Source organism: Orycteropus afer, unplaced genomic scaffold (assembly GCF_000298275.1).
Source record: "Orycteropus afer afer isolate SDZICR_OR568_19922 unplaced genomic scaffold, OryAfe1.0 scaffold00051, whole genome shotgun sequence".
Taxonomy (NCBI): Eukaryota; Metazoa; Chordata; class Mammalia; order Tubulidentata; family Orycteropodidae; genus Orycteropus; species Orycteropus afer.
The window spans coordinates 269,383-283,378 of NW_006921638.1; the positions used below are offsets into that span (position 1 = coordinate 269,383).

The following is a 13,996-nucleotide window of genomic DNA, read 5'->3' on the forward strand; positions in this document are numbered from 1 at the left end:
ATTTTGGTCAATGACATGAGACAAAGTATATGTGAACTGCTGTATGAAAAGTGAATTTACTCTGTAAATCTTCACCCAAATCCTAAAAAAAAAAAAATACTGAATTGACAGGGGTTGCTCTATAATTAGTTTTCCCAAGTCTGATCAAGTGTCAGAATATGCAAGTACTTATTTTTTAAAAAATTTACCTTTACCCACTTTGTGTAAACAAATGACAGTTTCCAAGTTCAAATCAAACTGAAGGGATTCATACGTGAGGGCACACTTTCAAAATTAATCCATCTTCCAATACTACATTTTCATAATTATTCACCATAGAAATATGTGACAGACATGTACATATATGACATGTATAATAGCAAACAAGAATGCTTACGTTCTAAATACATACTAGTCTGAAAACAGGTGCACCAGTATTTAGATGCACACTTTTTTCTTCTAAGCCTAATTTTGCCTGGAAATGATTTAAAAATAAACACAAATACTCGAAAAAGTTGAATAATCTTTTCAAAAAGATACAGCAATTTTTAAATCCAAGATATGGGTTCCTTTACTACCAATACTTTCCAAAAGTTAGGTTTAAACGTTCTAAGCGCATCCTTAACAGGAATGAGTCTGGCTCATTTATGAGGATGATGGCTTCTAAGTACATTTAACTTTTCCCTTGGATGAGTTAGTAGTAATAGACAAGTACGTTTTACTTCAAGTTATGCTAAATTTTTTCTCAGCCGTTCGCAAATACAAGAGAGTCTAGTTTGGCTTTTTTTGTTTGTTTAATGAGTATAAGAGGGGGAGATGTCCGGTGGAAGGCACGCTAAAAAGAAAAATGCAATTTTGAGATAAATACTCAATCAGTAAGGAAAAACTGCAAAGGATCAAGTGAATAAGGAAACATCTCAGGTAAGAAGGCACTTAAAAGTTGACAGGCAGGAAACGAAAACTTCCTAAGTAAGCCTCAAGCCGTTGGGTTTGGTAGCAGCCCAGGAAAGCAGAGTACCTGTCAAGGGGCAAGTGCTTACCAAGCCGGGGGAGGAGGTCAGAAAACCCAAATCGGAAGGCGGAGGGTGTTTAGAAAAAAATGGTAAAATGCCCATCCTACGCCCCTTACTCAGGTTCTCCACCCCAAGAAGGACAAATGAGAACAACCGCAGTGCCCATCAGCCCCACGCCGGAATCTCCACAGAGAGGCTCTCGGCCCTAAGCCCCGGAGGCCCGGGAAGGCCGCCTCCGGAGGAGCCCCCCGCAAGACGCCATACTAAAAGCCAAAATGGCTGCCCCAAGGAAGCCCGCACCGCGCAGCGAGTGAGGGTTGGGGCGCAAGCTTCTGCGGGAAAGGGGGAGGGGGACTCAGGAAGAGCCGTACCAGAACTGCCGCCCAGAACCGCACAGGTAGGTTCCTCTCGGTTGCCCAAAGCACTGGGTTCGGTCTGAGAGGAGTCCCGGCCCCACCCCCACCCCCCGGCTGAGATCCCCGCCGCCGCCGCCGCAGACTCCCCGCACACGGTCCCCAACGAGGTACCTGCAGTTCGGCCCGCTCCACCTCCCAGTGCGCCCGCTCCATCTCGAATCGAGCCCACTCGTGCTGGATGTAGTGCAGTATCCCCGGGATAGTGTACTGCTGCGGCCGGGACAGCTCGGGGCCTGCCGTGGGGCCCGCTCCCTCGGCGGCCGGAGGACCCCCGCCGCCCGCCGCTCCATTCCCCCCCGGCGAAAGGTTCATGTTCCCCCCAGGTCCCTGCTGCTGCCGGGGAGGTGCCGACATCCCCGGACCTCCACCACCGCCTCCAGCGAGCTCGTCCATTGTGTGTGGGGCCCCAGGCGGGGCTCAGGGCAAAACGCAGACAGCTGGGGAGAGGGACTGTGGAGGATAGCCCCGCGCTGGTGGCGGGGCGGAGGCCGGCCGGGAGAGGGGCGGGAAGGGGGTAGTTGGCAGTGTGCTTGCCGTGGGTCAGAGCGAGGAGCTGCCGGCCGCCGCCATTACAGTCCCTCCTCCATCTGCCCGTCTCAGTCACTCACTTTAGGGAAAGGGGGGGGGGCCGTGGCGGGAGTGGGGAGAGAGGGTAGGGTTGGAAAGGGGTAGACGTAGGGCCGTCGCTCCCGCGCTGCATGCTGGGTAGAGAACGACGCTGCGGCCGCACGCCAAATAGCCAAATAGAGTCCGGCCTTACTTTACGCAGGCGCACTGTGGGACTCATTGAGGCTTGCCGTTAGAGGGCGGGTAAGGAGCTCTGGACCCGCTCGTACGCCCACCCCCAGTCCTCTCCTGGTGTCTGGATGCGGGCACTGGGAATGGGACTCCAACTTTTGGAGGCAGTTTGACTCCTGTCTTTGAGATTATTGATTTCCTTAGAGGAGGCAGCCTTCCGGCGTCATTGCCCACTGAGGGGGCTCGGTCGCGTGCCCATCTTCGGAGCTATGCTTTAAGCAGACTGGTTACTCTGGCCGACCGCAGCCCGTCCCGGATTCTTGACGTTTCTTTTGCATTCCTTGCGTGTTTCTGGCAGTCCCAGAGAATCGGGCCTCTTTCCCTGGTTGTCACTTTCTGGTTTTTTAGCACCTGCCACTTCCCTGGTCTTTGGGATTCGACTCTTCTGGCAAAAAAAACCAGGTCCTTGTGGTCTTCGTCTCGAGCCCGAGGTTTTTTATCCGATTTCTGTGCGCCGGGTAGCCGGTCGCAACTTGTTCCACTTTGCTTACCCTCTTCTTTCCTGTTCTTCCATGAGAGTTGTGTTTTGGAGGTTTGGAAGGACAGCAAGAACGATTGTTTCTTTTCTTTTTTTCTTTTCTTGAGAAGGGAGGCACTGAAATGCTTTAGATTTTGACAGTGGTGGGTGGAGGGAAGAAGAAAACTTTGAAGGAGACTGGTTAGTTTAACGATTGACGGTTTTGGAGTGAATAAGTTCTTTCTCATAAATAATTACTATTAATGGCAGAATATTTTGATCGAAATAGAAAATAAAGGCTTCATGAATACAACTTAAAATCCCAGATAAAAGGGGAAAATGTTTTCCCAGGCCACTTAAGTTTTAGTGAATATATGCATAAAAGGCGAGATTAGTTTTTTAACTACAGTTGTGTGTATCTTTATGCACTTTAGGAGCTCTGGTAGACTAGGGCCTAAAGCATTAGACTGCTAACCAGAAGGCTGGTGGTTCAAACCCACCAGCTACTCCTCAGAAGGAAGATTGGGCGATCTACTTCCCTAATGATACTCCCCGGAAACCCAAGGAGGGGTCGCTATGAGTCGGATCGGACTCAGCGGCAGTGAGTTTGGTTTTTTGGTTTTACTTACCTAGGAAACTAATGAACTGGTGAATTTTTAAAAGTGTATATCTAATCACTTGATTGAAAAACAATACAAAAATAACACGTAACAACTGTAATAAGAAAAAGAGATAAAGTAATTACAGCTCTGCAGGAAAATTGCGTCTGAAATTAGTTGCATTTTTTTAGATTGTTTTTCTTCTCTACCACACAAGCCAGTAAAATTTTCACTAGAGAATATACACTTCCACTCTGGATTTAGTTTCAAAGAGTTAAAGTGGTGCATTTTGTCATGACTGCTTTATTGTTCTTATACTTTAGCGGAGAGTTGATTGGACTTGTTCCCCATGCTGCTGTGTTTTGTCTACATATGAAATGATAGTCTTAGATCACAGCACTATTCATTAAAAGCTATTTCCCTGTATCATTAAAGTATAATTTCCCCATTTTATAGTGACCAGCATAAAACTTGCTTATTCAATCTTATTACTTTCGGGGGAACCTCACAGCATATAAACACTTAAGAAATACCATGGTGCCTGAAGACCTATATATACTAAGAAATTTCTATAAGAAGTTATGGTTGACCTCCAAGATGTTACTGTCAAAGAAAAAGAACATACATACTTACAAAACATAAGTACCTCAAAGTCAGGGTGGTAGTTCAGTGGTAGAAGTCTTGCTTCTATGAAGAGTTCAATTCCCTGCCAGGGCACCTCAGGGGCAGCCACCACCATCTGTCAGTGGAACCTTTAATGCTGCTGTGATACTGAATAGGTTTTGGTGAAGCTTCCAGACTAAGACAGACTGGGCAGAAAGGCCTGGTGATCTGTTTCGAAAAAATCAGCTAATGGATACCCCATAGATCATGAGAGTACAAGGGGTTGCCAGGAGTTGGGGGCCAACTCAGTAATAGCCACCATTGACTCAAAAACTGAATCTGTAATGGCTCTTTTCTCCTCACCCTCAAAATCAAAACTGAAAAGTTCTCCTCTCTTGTGTCTTAGCTTCATATGTATTACCATACCCAAGCATGAGGCTTAAAGTCATTCCAGTACCTTTCACTCAGCCTCACATCCAATCTCTCTCAGTAATGTCTTCCACATCAATTCCATTGTCTCCATTCATACCTTAATTTAAACCTTCCCACTTCTAATGCTTCTGACCACTACTGCTGCTGCTTGAGTGATCTTCCTGAAAAGCAAATCCAAGCCTGTCATTCCTCTGCTTAAAATATGTTAGTGACCATTCAAAGCTTTTAGGATAAATCTCAAAATTTTAGCTTAACGTATAAAGGGCTTTTAAATTCTAAATCCTCCCTAGAGCCTAATCTACCATCATTCCATCACCCCACTCTACTCTTCTCTCCAGACAAATTGCACTTTTTTTGGTTCCTCAAATATATAATGCCACTTCATTCCATGGTGATTTAACACAAGATGTGTCCCATTGCCTTTCCTTCCCTTCTTTCTTCAAAACTCAGCTCAAGCATTACCTCCTCAAGAAGCTTTCCAAATCCCTGAATTATTTAGCAGCTATCCTAACAGCATCTCATGTTTACCTCTTAATATTTGTTATACTTTATTTAAATTATCAGAGTCCCTGGGTGATGCAAACAGTTAACATTAATGTGTTCAACTGCTAACTGATTTGAGTCCAATCAGAGGAGCCTCAGAAGAAAGGCCTGGCAATAATCTGAAAAATCAGCCATTGAAAACCCTACAAAGTTAGTTCCCAACTCGAAAGCAACTGGTTTTTCTTTAATTTAAATCATCTATGTACTGTCAGTGACACATTAAATGCTTTGAAAGAAAGGCTTAGCATGTAACAGGTGCACAATAAATCTTTGCTTCCCTCATTTGTTTATTTTAAAAATATTTGATTGGCCACTGTTTTCAGATATTCTCCTAGTCCCTGGTGATACACTGTGAACCAATCAGATGTAATCTCTGTCTTCATGGAGTTTACAGTCTAGTTTTAAGCACATATTTAAGCATCGTTTTATAAATGCTAATAATACAATCAATCCCGGCTATGTTATTCCCAGACCATAGAATCCTTAGCCATGAATCTACAAAATTGTAGAATCCTAGGGGGCAGAGCCTGTGCCGCTCTTGTTGGTAACTCCCAGTGTCTGGTACGGTGTACATCCTCAAAAAATGTTTAATTAATAAATTTAGACTAGACTAATATGAACATTTTTCCTTCACCTCATTCATTTTTACTAATTTTTGATAAAATTAAACCAGCTGTATTTTATGTTCAGTGACTGGAAGTGTCCTAGTATAAATGTAAAGAAATATCAAGGAGAATATTTTGTTTGCAGAATGTTTTGATATTTTACTTTCTGTCTGTGATACCTGGAAACACTCTGCATTGTTGTTGTTGTTGTTAAGTGCCGTCGAGTCGTTTCCGACTCATAGCGACCCCATGCACAGCAGAACGAAACACTGCCCGATCCCGCGCCAGCCCCACAATCTCTGCTATACTTGAGCCCATCATCGCAGCCACTGTATCAATCCATCTCGTTCAAGGCCTCCCCCTCTTTCTTTAACCCTCCACCCTACCAAGCATGACATCCTTCTCCAGGGAATGGTCCCTTCTTACAACATGACCAAAATAGGTGAGACAAAGTCTGGCCATTCTTGCTTCCAAGGAGCATTCTGGCTGCACTTCCTCCAGGACAGATCTGTTAGTTCTTTTAGCAGTCCACGGTACTTTCAGCATTCTTCGCCAGCACCACAACTCAAAAGCATCAACTCTTCTTCGGTCTTCCTTATTCATTGTCCAGCTCTCACATGCATACAAGGCGATTGGAAATATCATAGCTTGTGTCAGGTGCACCTTAGTCCTCAAGGAGATATCCTTGCTCCTCAGCACTTGATACAGTTCCTTTGTAGTTGACTTTCCCAATGCTACACGTCGTCTAATGTCCTGACTGCTCCTTCCGTTGGCATCGATTGTAGAACCAAGCAATGTGAATTCTTTGACAACCTCAATCTTCTCTCCATTTATTGTGATGCTGCTCATTGGTCCAGTTGTGAGGATTTTTGTTTTCTTTATATTGAGACGTAATCCATACTTCAGACTGTATTCTTCAACCTTCATCAGTAGGTGCCTTAAGTCATCCTCACTTTCAGCAAGCAAAGTTGTATCGTCTGCATATCTCAGGTTGTTAATGATTCTTCCTCCAATCCTGATACCACGTTTTTCTTCATATAGTCCAGCTTCTCGGATTATTTGCTCAGCATATAGATTGAATAAGTGTGGAGAAAGAATACAACCCTGACGCACTCCCTTCTTGATTTTAAACCATGTAGTGTCCCCTTGTTCTGTTCGAACGACAGCCTCCTGATCAAGGTACAGATTCCTCATGAGTACAATCAAGTGCTTGGGAATTCCCATTCTTCTCAATGTTATCCATAATTTGTCATGATCCACACAATCAAATACCTTTGCATAGTCAATAAAACACAAGTAAACATCTTTCTGGTATTCTTTGCCTTGAGCCAAGATCCATCTGACAACAGCTATGATATCCCTTGTTCCACGTCCTCTTCTGAATCCGGCTTGAACCTCTGAAAGTTCTCTGTCAATACACTGCTGCAAACGTTTCTGAATTATCTTCAGTAAGATCTTACTTGCGTGTGATATTAATGATATTCTTCTATAATTTCCACATTCTGTGGGATCACCTTTCTTTGGAATGGGCACAAATATGGATCTCTTCCAGTCAGTTGGCCAGGTAGCTGTCTTCCAAATCTCTTGGCATAACTGAGTGAGTGCCTCCAATGGGGCATCTGTTTGTTGAAATATCTCAATCAGTATGCCATCAATTCCCGGAGCCTTGTTCTTTGCCAGTTCTTTCATTGCAGCTTTGACTTCTTCCTTCATTACCATTGGTTCTAGATCATATGCCACTTCCTGAAATGGATGAAGGTCGATCAGTTCTTTTTGGTACAGTGACTCTGTGTATTCCTGCCATCTTCTCTTGATGTTTCCTGCATCATTCAATATTCTGCCCATAGAATCTAGTCTGTGATACCTGGAAACACTCTGCATCGAGCTCCTACAATATTATCCTTGCAGGTAAAGAGCGCTCCCGGGTCCCATTATCACCTGTAACTCACATAACTGGAACTTTTTCCCTAAACCGTGGCTGAGTCATTTCCTTTTTTCAGTCTCAGCATTGAAACTTGTATTTGTTCTGTCCTTATTCATCCCTCCTCTCCTTATTACTCCTTGGAGGGAAGGTTGGACAATCTATTTCCATAGTGATACCACCTTGGAAACTGAAGGAGGGGTTGCTATGAGTTGGATCTGACTCCACAGCAGTGAGTTTGGTTTTTTGGTTTTCTTCTCCCATAAAACTCTCCCAGTTTCAACCTACTGTTAACGATTTTCAAGAATACCTGCTTATATCTTTAATAAGTTTAGACTTTTCAAGTGCTTGTTTTTCCCATTAGCTACTTTTAGGTACCTGTCTGCTTATTCTATCTTTGACAAAAATGGGCTTGTCATATTTCACATATATGTATATATATATATATGTTGTTGTTGTTATGTGCCATGAAGTCAAACCTGACTCATAGCAACCCCTCCTTGGGTTTCCTAGGCAGTATCACTAGGGAAGTAGATTGCCCCTTCTTCCTTCCGAGGAGTGGCTGGTGGGTTTGAACCGCCAGTTTCCTGGTTAGCAGTCAAGTGCCTTAGGCACTACGCTACCAGAGCTACTGCCTCAGAAACCCAAGGAGGGGTCACTATGAGTTAAGTTCAACTTGACAGCACGTAACAACAACCACCACCACACACACACACAGACATATAATATTAGCAAAGACATGTTAAGGAATTCCAGGCTTTTAAATAAATCAGAAGTAGTTAACACTCAGATACTTTCTTCCAGTTGTTCTGGTACCTGATATAAAAGTGTTTTGAACTTGCCTTTGAACACTAAATAAAACTAACACTCACTACCATTGAGTCAATAGCAACCCCTCCTTGGGTTTCTGAGGTGGTATCACTATGGAAGTAGATTGCCCAGACTTCCTTCCGAGGAGTGGCTAGTGGGTTTGAACTACTAGCCTTCTGGCTAGCAGTCAGTGCCTTAGGCACTATGCCACCAGAGCTCCTTGATAGCACTATATCATTCCCTATACTACCTGTGTCTAACATCCTTCTGCCAAAGGATTTAAACTGGTTTACATAAATTAATCTATTCATTTTATTGCATAATCTACAAAAGTTGTGACAAGTATTCTTATCTGCTTGGGGTGAAGAAAAATCTGAGATAAGAGTTCTCTCAGTCACTTCAGCAAGCCCTTAATAGAATAGGAAGTGGTTCCCACTCTTATTTGGAAACAAGAAACAAAGTATCCCATCACTGTTCTGCCTCCTACAGCCCCATCAATGGGTACATTATTACTGTCTCCTATTCCCAACTCATCTGTACATTTGAAATCATTTTCAGGTCATTTCAGAGTCTTGAAGTATTTATGATCATAATCAAAGAGCAAATAAATACTAGAACATAGAGGAAGATCTTTGAGAAGAATTGGCAGGGAATAAACTATAATGCAGATGGAACAGAAACAGAGGAGGCAGCTTTGACTTGCCCCATGGTTTAACCTGCCAAATAAAATCAGATATCCACTTCTCATTAAAGCCTATGGCTGAGAAAATTGTAGAAATATATGCAGGGCACTTAACCATTCAAATAGTATATTGTATGGAAAAGAAAAGTAAAAGGACCTTCATAGATTATAGAAAAACGGACACCAAAGCGTTTAGAAACAGCATGCTGTATAAAATTTTAGTCTGAGTTCATTCCCTAATTGTCTCCTGGGTAATGTGAGTCAGAAAGAAGTAGGCTATGATAATGTTGTATAACTAACTCAGAGATATCAGAATTGGGGGGGGGGGGGAGATTGCCTGGAGCCAAGTCCCTCCTGGACATTGGCTAAAGGGAACAACCAAGTCTGTAAACATGAGAGCAAAATGATTGGAAAATGTGACTGGATGGGAAGTTGCCAAAACTTTCCTAGGTAATAATTTAACAAGTTTGGAAACAGGATTTGTCTCCCTTTGAAATAGCAGGGGACACATTCTCAGGAAACCTATGCTAGAGACACTGTTCTCTTTGGAGAATGTTTTAACTTTGGCGTAAATTCACAAAAACATATTTTTATAACATATTTGTAAGTGATTGTTATCTTTAGTTTTGTCTTTCTATTATTAGACTAACCTAAAGCAAATGTCCTAGGCTCATACCATATATTTCTGCCCCAGACTTGGATTCAGCTACTTCTCTAAGGGAGAATCCTAAACCCTTTTAGCAGGATGGTATTTAAAGACCATAATCTAAGTAAAGAGAGCTTCCCAATTCTTTGTTACAGCTTCAAAATCCACCACTGAATGGATTTAATTGTCAACAATACTACAACTAATAGTCTCATGTATAAATATCTCTTTATTTTTGCCTGGAAATCAAAAACCGAACTCACAGCCTTCGAGTCGGATCCGACTCATAGCGACCCCTCCTTGAGTTTCTGAGGTCATCTCTCTACAGAAATACAATGTACTCTACAGAAGTACATTGCCCCATATTTTATATATATATATACACACACACATATATGTTGTTATGTGCCATGAAGTCAAACCTGACTCATAGCAACCCCTCCTTGGGTTTCCGAGGCAGTATCACTACGGAAGTAGATTACCCCATCTTCCTTCCGAGGAGTGACTAGTAGGTTTGAACCGCCAACCTTATGGTTAGCAGTCAGATGCCTTAGACACTATACCAGCAGAGCTCCCTATTTTTTGCCTGTAGCAAAACTAAATTAGGATAGATTTTTAGAAATAGGATTGCTTAGTCAAAGGGTATATTCATAGGTTTGTAGTCCAGCTGGTTTTGTACAAGAACTTCTGTTTTCCCATAGACTTTCTTATTGAGCATGTAGTCAAACTTGTAGAATAAAACCTGGTATATCGATGTATTTTTAATTGTTATTTTTTGTGTTAGGAGCAACAGTATCTTTTTGTATGTTTAAGGACTATTGGCATTTCATCTCATGCCAACTATGTGTTCATATCTCTTACCTATTTTTTTTATAGAATTGTTGGTGTTCTCTCAATTTTTCAAGTCTGACTGACTCCAGTCTCTCAGTACAGAGTCTGTCTTTCTACAAAGAAATTTCCCCTGGGTGTTTCTGAGCACCTCGAGGGTCCTGGATGCCCCATTGCCCTGGGACCTTCCCCAGCCCTCATTGGCTAAAGGAACCCTGCCAGACCTCCTCCTAGTTCCACCGTGATTCACAAGACAGGCTTTTGGGGTTCTCACTATAAGACGGCCCTTGCACTGGATGGTTCCTTGGCTCTTTTGTTCCTCACAAGCCCACTTGGAATTTCTAAGTTCTTCAGTCTGCTCAGCCTCTGTCACCCCTGTATGTTGGTGGTTTGGTTCCACCCATTAGTGTTTCAGCATTAAGGGAACATTTTTCATCTAGTTTTTGGTGAAGATGTTGCCCATAGATACTTTCTTTTGCTATTTAGTTGCTCTAACCATTTTTGTGAGGAGATCTGGGGAGATACCCAAACCACTCCACTGCCATGACCACCACTTCTTCCCACTTGTGTTTTTAAAGTTTAAATTGCCTGCCATTTGATCTGAAAATATTTATTACAACCCTGCTACTGAAATATTTTTACTTGACTCCTATTAAATTGTAACATGTTTATTGTGCAAAGATTGTAAGATATAAATGAGATAAATTTGAGTATTAATATCCTCTGGGCAGCAGTTAGGCAGATTCTTGTCTGACGAGTTTAATCTCCTATTTGTATTTGTATATTCAGCAGGAGCTGTAACATGTTGCTGCACTTTATTCCCTGACATCTGATCTGAATAAGAATGGTACTGAATTAGATATGTGTCTGTACACTTGCCTTGGACAATATTTGCCTGGTATGTTTTATTTACTAGAAGTAGAAAGAAAGATTGGTGGGACTCACTAAGAAAAAAAAAAACCACTGTACTGAATATGTAGCATGAGCTTTACTGTCCTAAACTTTCACATTATCTAATTGCACCACTTCTCAGGCATTTTTGCTTCTACATTGAATTGCACTAAAAGTGAACAATCCATTAGAATTGTGCCTTTTCTTCTGCGTTCCTCCCTACCCCAAGATGGCAACTGCTGAAGACGAATTACTGCTGCCACGGCTTCCTGACCTATTCGAAGCCAGCAAGCAGCTTCTGGACGAAGTAGAAGTAGCAACTGAACCCACCGGTTCCAGGCTAGTCCAGGACAAGGTGTTCAAGGGACTGGACCTCCTTGCTAAGGTTGCCGAAATGTTATCGCAGCTCGACTTGTTCAGCCAAAATGAAGATTTTGAAGAGATTGCTTCCACCGACCTGAAGTATCTCTTGGTGCCAGCATTTCAAGGAGCCCTCGCCATGAAACAAGTCAACCCCAGCAAGCGTCTAGATCATTTGCAGTGGGCTCGAGAACACTTTATAAACTACTTAACTCAGTGCCATAACTATCATGTGGCAGAGTTTGAGCTGCCCAAAATCAAGAACAACTCAGCTGAAAATAACACTGTTAGCTCCTCCATGGCCCATCGTAGCTTTGTTGCTATGGCATCTCAAAGACAAGCTAAAATAGAGAGATACAAGCAGAAGAAGGAGACGGAGCATAGATTGTCTGCACTGAAATCTGGTGTGGAAAGTGGTCAAGCAGATGATGAGCATGTTCGTGAATATTATCTCCTTCACCTTCAGAGGTGGATCGATATCAGCTTGGAAGAGATTGAGAGCATTGACCAAGAGATAAAGATCCTGAGAGAAAAAGGCTTTTCAAACGTGGCTTCAACTTCTCACTCACCTCGTCAAGAAAGGCCACCAATGAAACCCTTCACTCTCACCCGGGACATGGCCCAAGCCAAGGTATTTGGAGCTGGTTATCCAAGCCTGGCAACTATGACAGTGAATGACTGGTATGAGCAGCATCAGAAATGTGGAACATTACCAGATCAGGGAATAATCAAGACATCAGCAGAGTTCAAAATATCAGCTCACCAACAGGAAGATCAGGAACAAAAGAAGGAAGATGATGATGAGAAAACGCTACACAGAGCCCGGGAGTGGGATGAGTGGAAGGACACCCATCCTAGGGGTTATGGCAATAGACAGAACATGGGTTAATCTTCTCATGACAAGATGGGACTAGAGTGGCTCACATCTTCCCCTCCAAGGAAAGCTGTGCAGTCTTCCCCTCCCTGGGCTTCTGCTTCACCTGTGTACAGCAGATGCAAAGATGCTTCATCTTGCTTTGCATTCAATAAAATGTCAAATGATTAAGTTTGTATTTGTACCCTAGATGATGAGCCAACAGTCTTGTTTCAGCATTATCCTCCTCATCATGGTGTAGTCTAATTTCTTAAGTGGAAAGAAAAGAGCACTGAGAAATGGCTCTGTATAATCAATGATTGTATGAATTCTCTTTAAAAAAATAATAAAAATTCCTTCTATTACATGGGCCTCTGCAGAACAATAAAAAAAAAAAAAAAAGAATTGTGCCTTTTGTGATATGCTTAGGGTCAAGACTGAAATTGGCAAAACCTGCATGTTTACCAATAATAACTTTTGTATAGAAAGTACAACTGGCCAGAGCTAGCCTTATATTAGTAATTGGAGAGTGCAGATGTGAATCCATGATCATACTATACTGAATTACTCCTCTTGAGACAAACCAAGGGGTAATAGCAGCCTATGAAAGCACAGACACTGGATCCAGACAAGGGGATTCGTCCTTCTTGCACTTTACCATCTAACGTTTGGCAAGTGATTCAGTTTTCACACTGTAACCAAACCAAAATCAAAATCACTGCAGTTGAGTCTATTCCGACTCATAGTGACCCCACATTGGGTTTCCAAGGCGGTAAATCATTATAGAAGTAGATTGCCCAATCTTCTTTCTGTGGAGTGGCTGGCGGGTTTGAACCACCAACCTTCTGCCTACCAATGAGATGCCTTAGACACTCATACAGTGTGAGTGCTACCAGAGCTCCTCACACTGTAAAGTGGGAATAAAAACATTATTTTATATAGGTGTTATGAGGATTAAATGAAATAAATGATCAGAATAGCACCTGGTACCAAAATAGTGTTTTTTATTGTTATGATCCTTTCTGCCTGAGATGGTTGTTGTTGTTGTTGTTATGTGCCATCGAATCGGCCCGACTCATAGCTACCCCTCCTTGGGTTTCCAAAGCAGTATCACTATGGAAGTAGAGATGGTTAGTTGGGTGTTACTAAGAGTGAATAATAACTTTCAAGTTATAGCAATAGGGGTCTTTCAGACCACTATCAAACATAATTACTCATTTGAAACAGTTGTAGCCATGTAATTAAGAAAGAAAGTAGATCCTGTTGTGTAGGTATCCTGAGCTCCAATTTGAGTTTAATACAGTTATTTTTGTGTGTCATTGTTTCTTTCAGAGCTTTGATTTACAAAAAGAATTTGTTATTACGAGCCATTATTTCTAAATGATAACCTCAGGCCCCTAACATATTAACGCAGCTTTTAATAATGCTTGATTTTAACTTGTTGTTGTTGTTGTTATGTGCCATCGAGTCAAACCCGACTCATAGCGACCCCTCCTTGGGTTTCCGAGGCAGTATCACTACGGAAGTAGGATTGCCCAACCTTCCTTCCGAGGAGTGGCT

General features: G+C 42.4%; 2 protein-coding genes across 2 annotated transcripts in view; one reads left to right on the forward strand and one right to left on the reverse strand.

Annotated features, from left to right (window-relative positions):
• STRN3 (striatin 3) overlaps positions 1-1,801 on the reverse strand; it is a 135,855-nt gene extending 134,054 nt beyond the window's left edge. The window contains exon 1 of the mRNA XM_007938524.1: positions 1,520-1,801. Within this exon, the coding sequence (XP_007936715.1) occupies positions 1,520-1,801 (282 nt within the window). The remainder of the gene's footprint in view (positions 1-1,519) is intronic.
• Positions 1,802-11,440: 9,639 nt separating this feature from the next.
• LOC103195072 (immunoglobulin-binding protein 1-like) lies at positions 11,441-12,472 on the forward strand. The gene has a single exon (XM_042780656.1). The coding sequence runs from the start codon at positions 11,453-11,455 to the stop codon at positions 12,470-12,472; it is 1,020 nt and encodes a 339-aa protein (XP_042636590.1). The 5' UTR covers positions 11,441-11,452.
• The last annotated feature ends 1,524 nt before the right edge of the window (positions 12,473-13,996 follow it).

Excerpts from the sequence above, each read along its gene's own strand:
- LOC103195072 (XM_042780656.1), top strand. The coding sequence starts at position 11,453 with ATGGCAACTGCTGAAGACGAATTACTGCTGCCACGGCTTCCTGACCTA.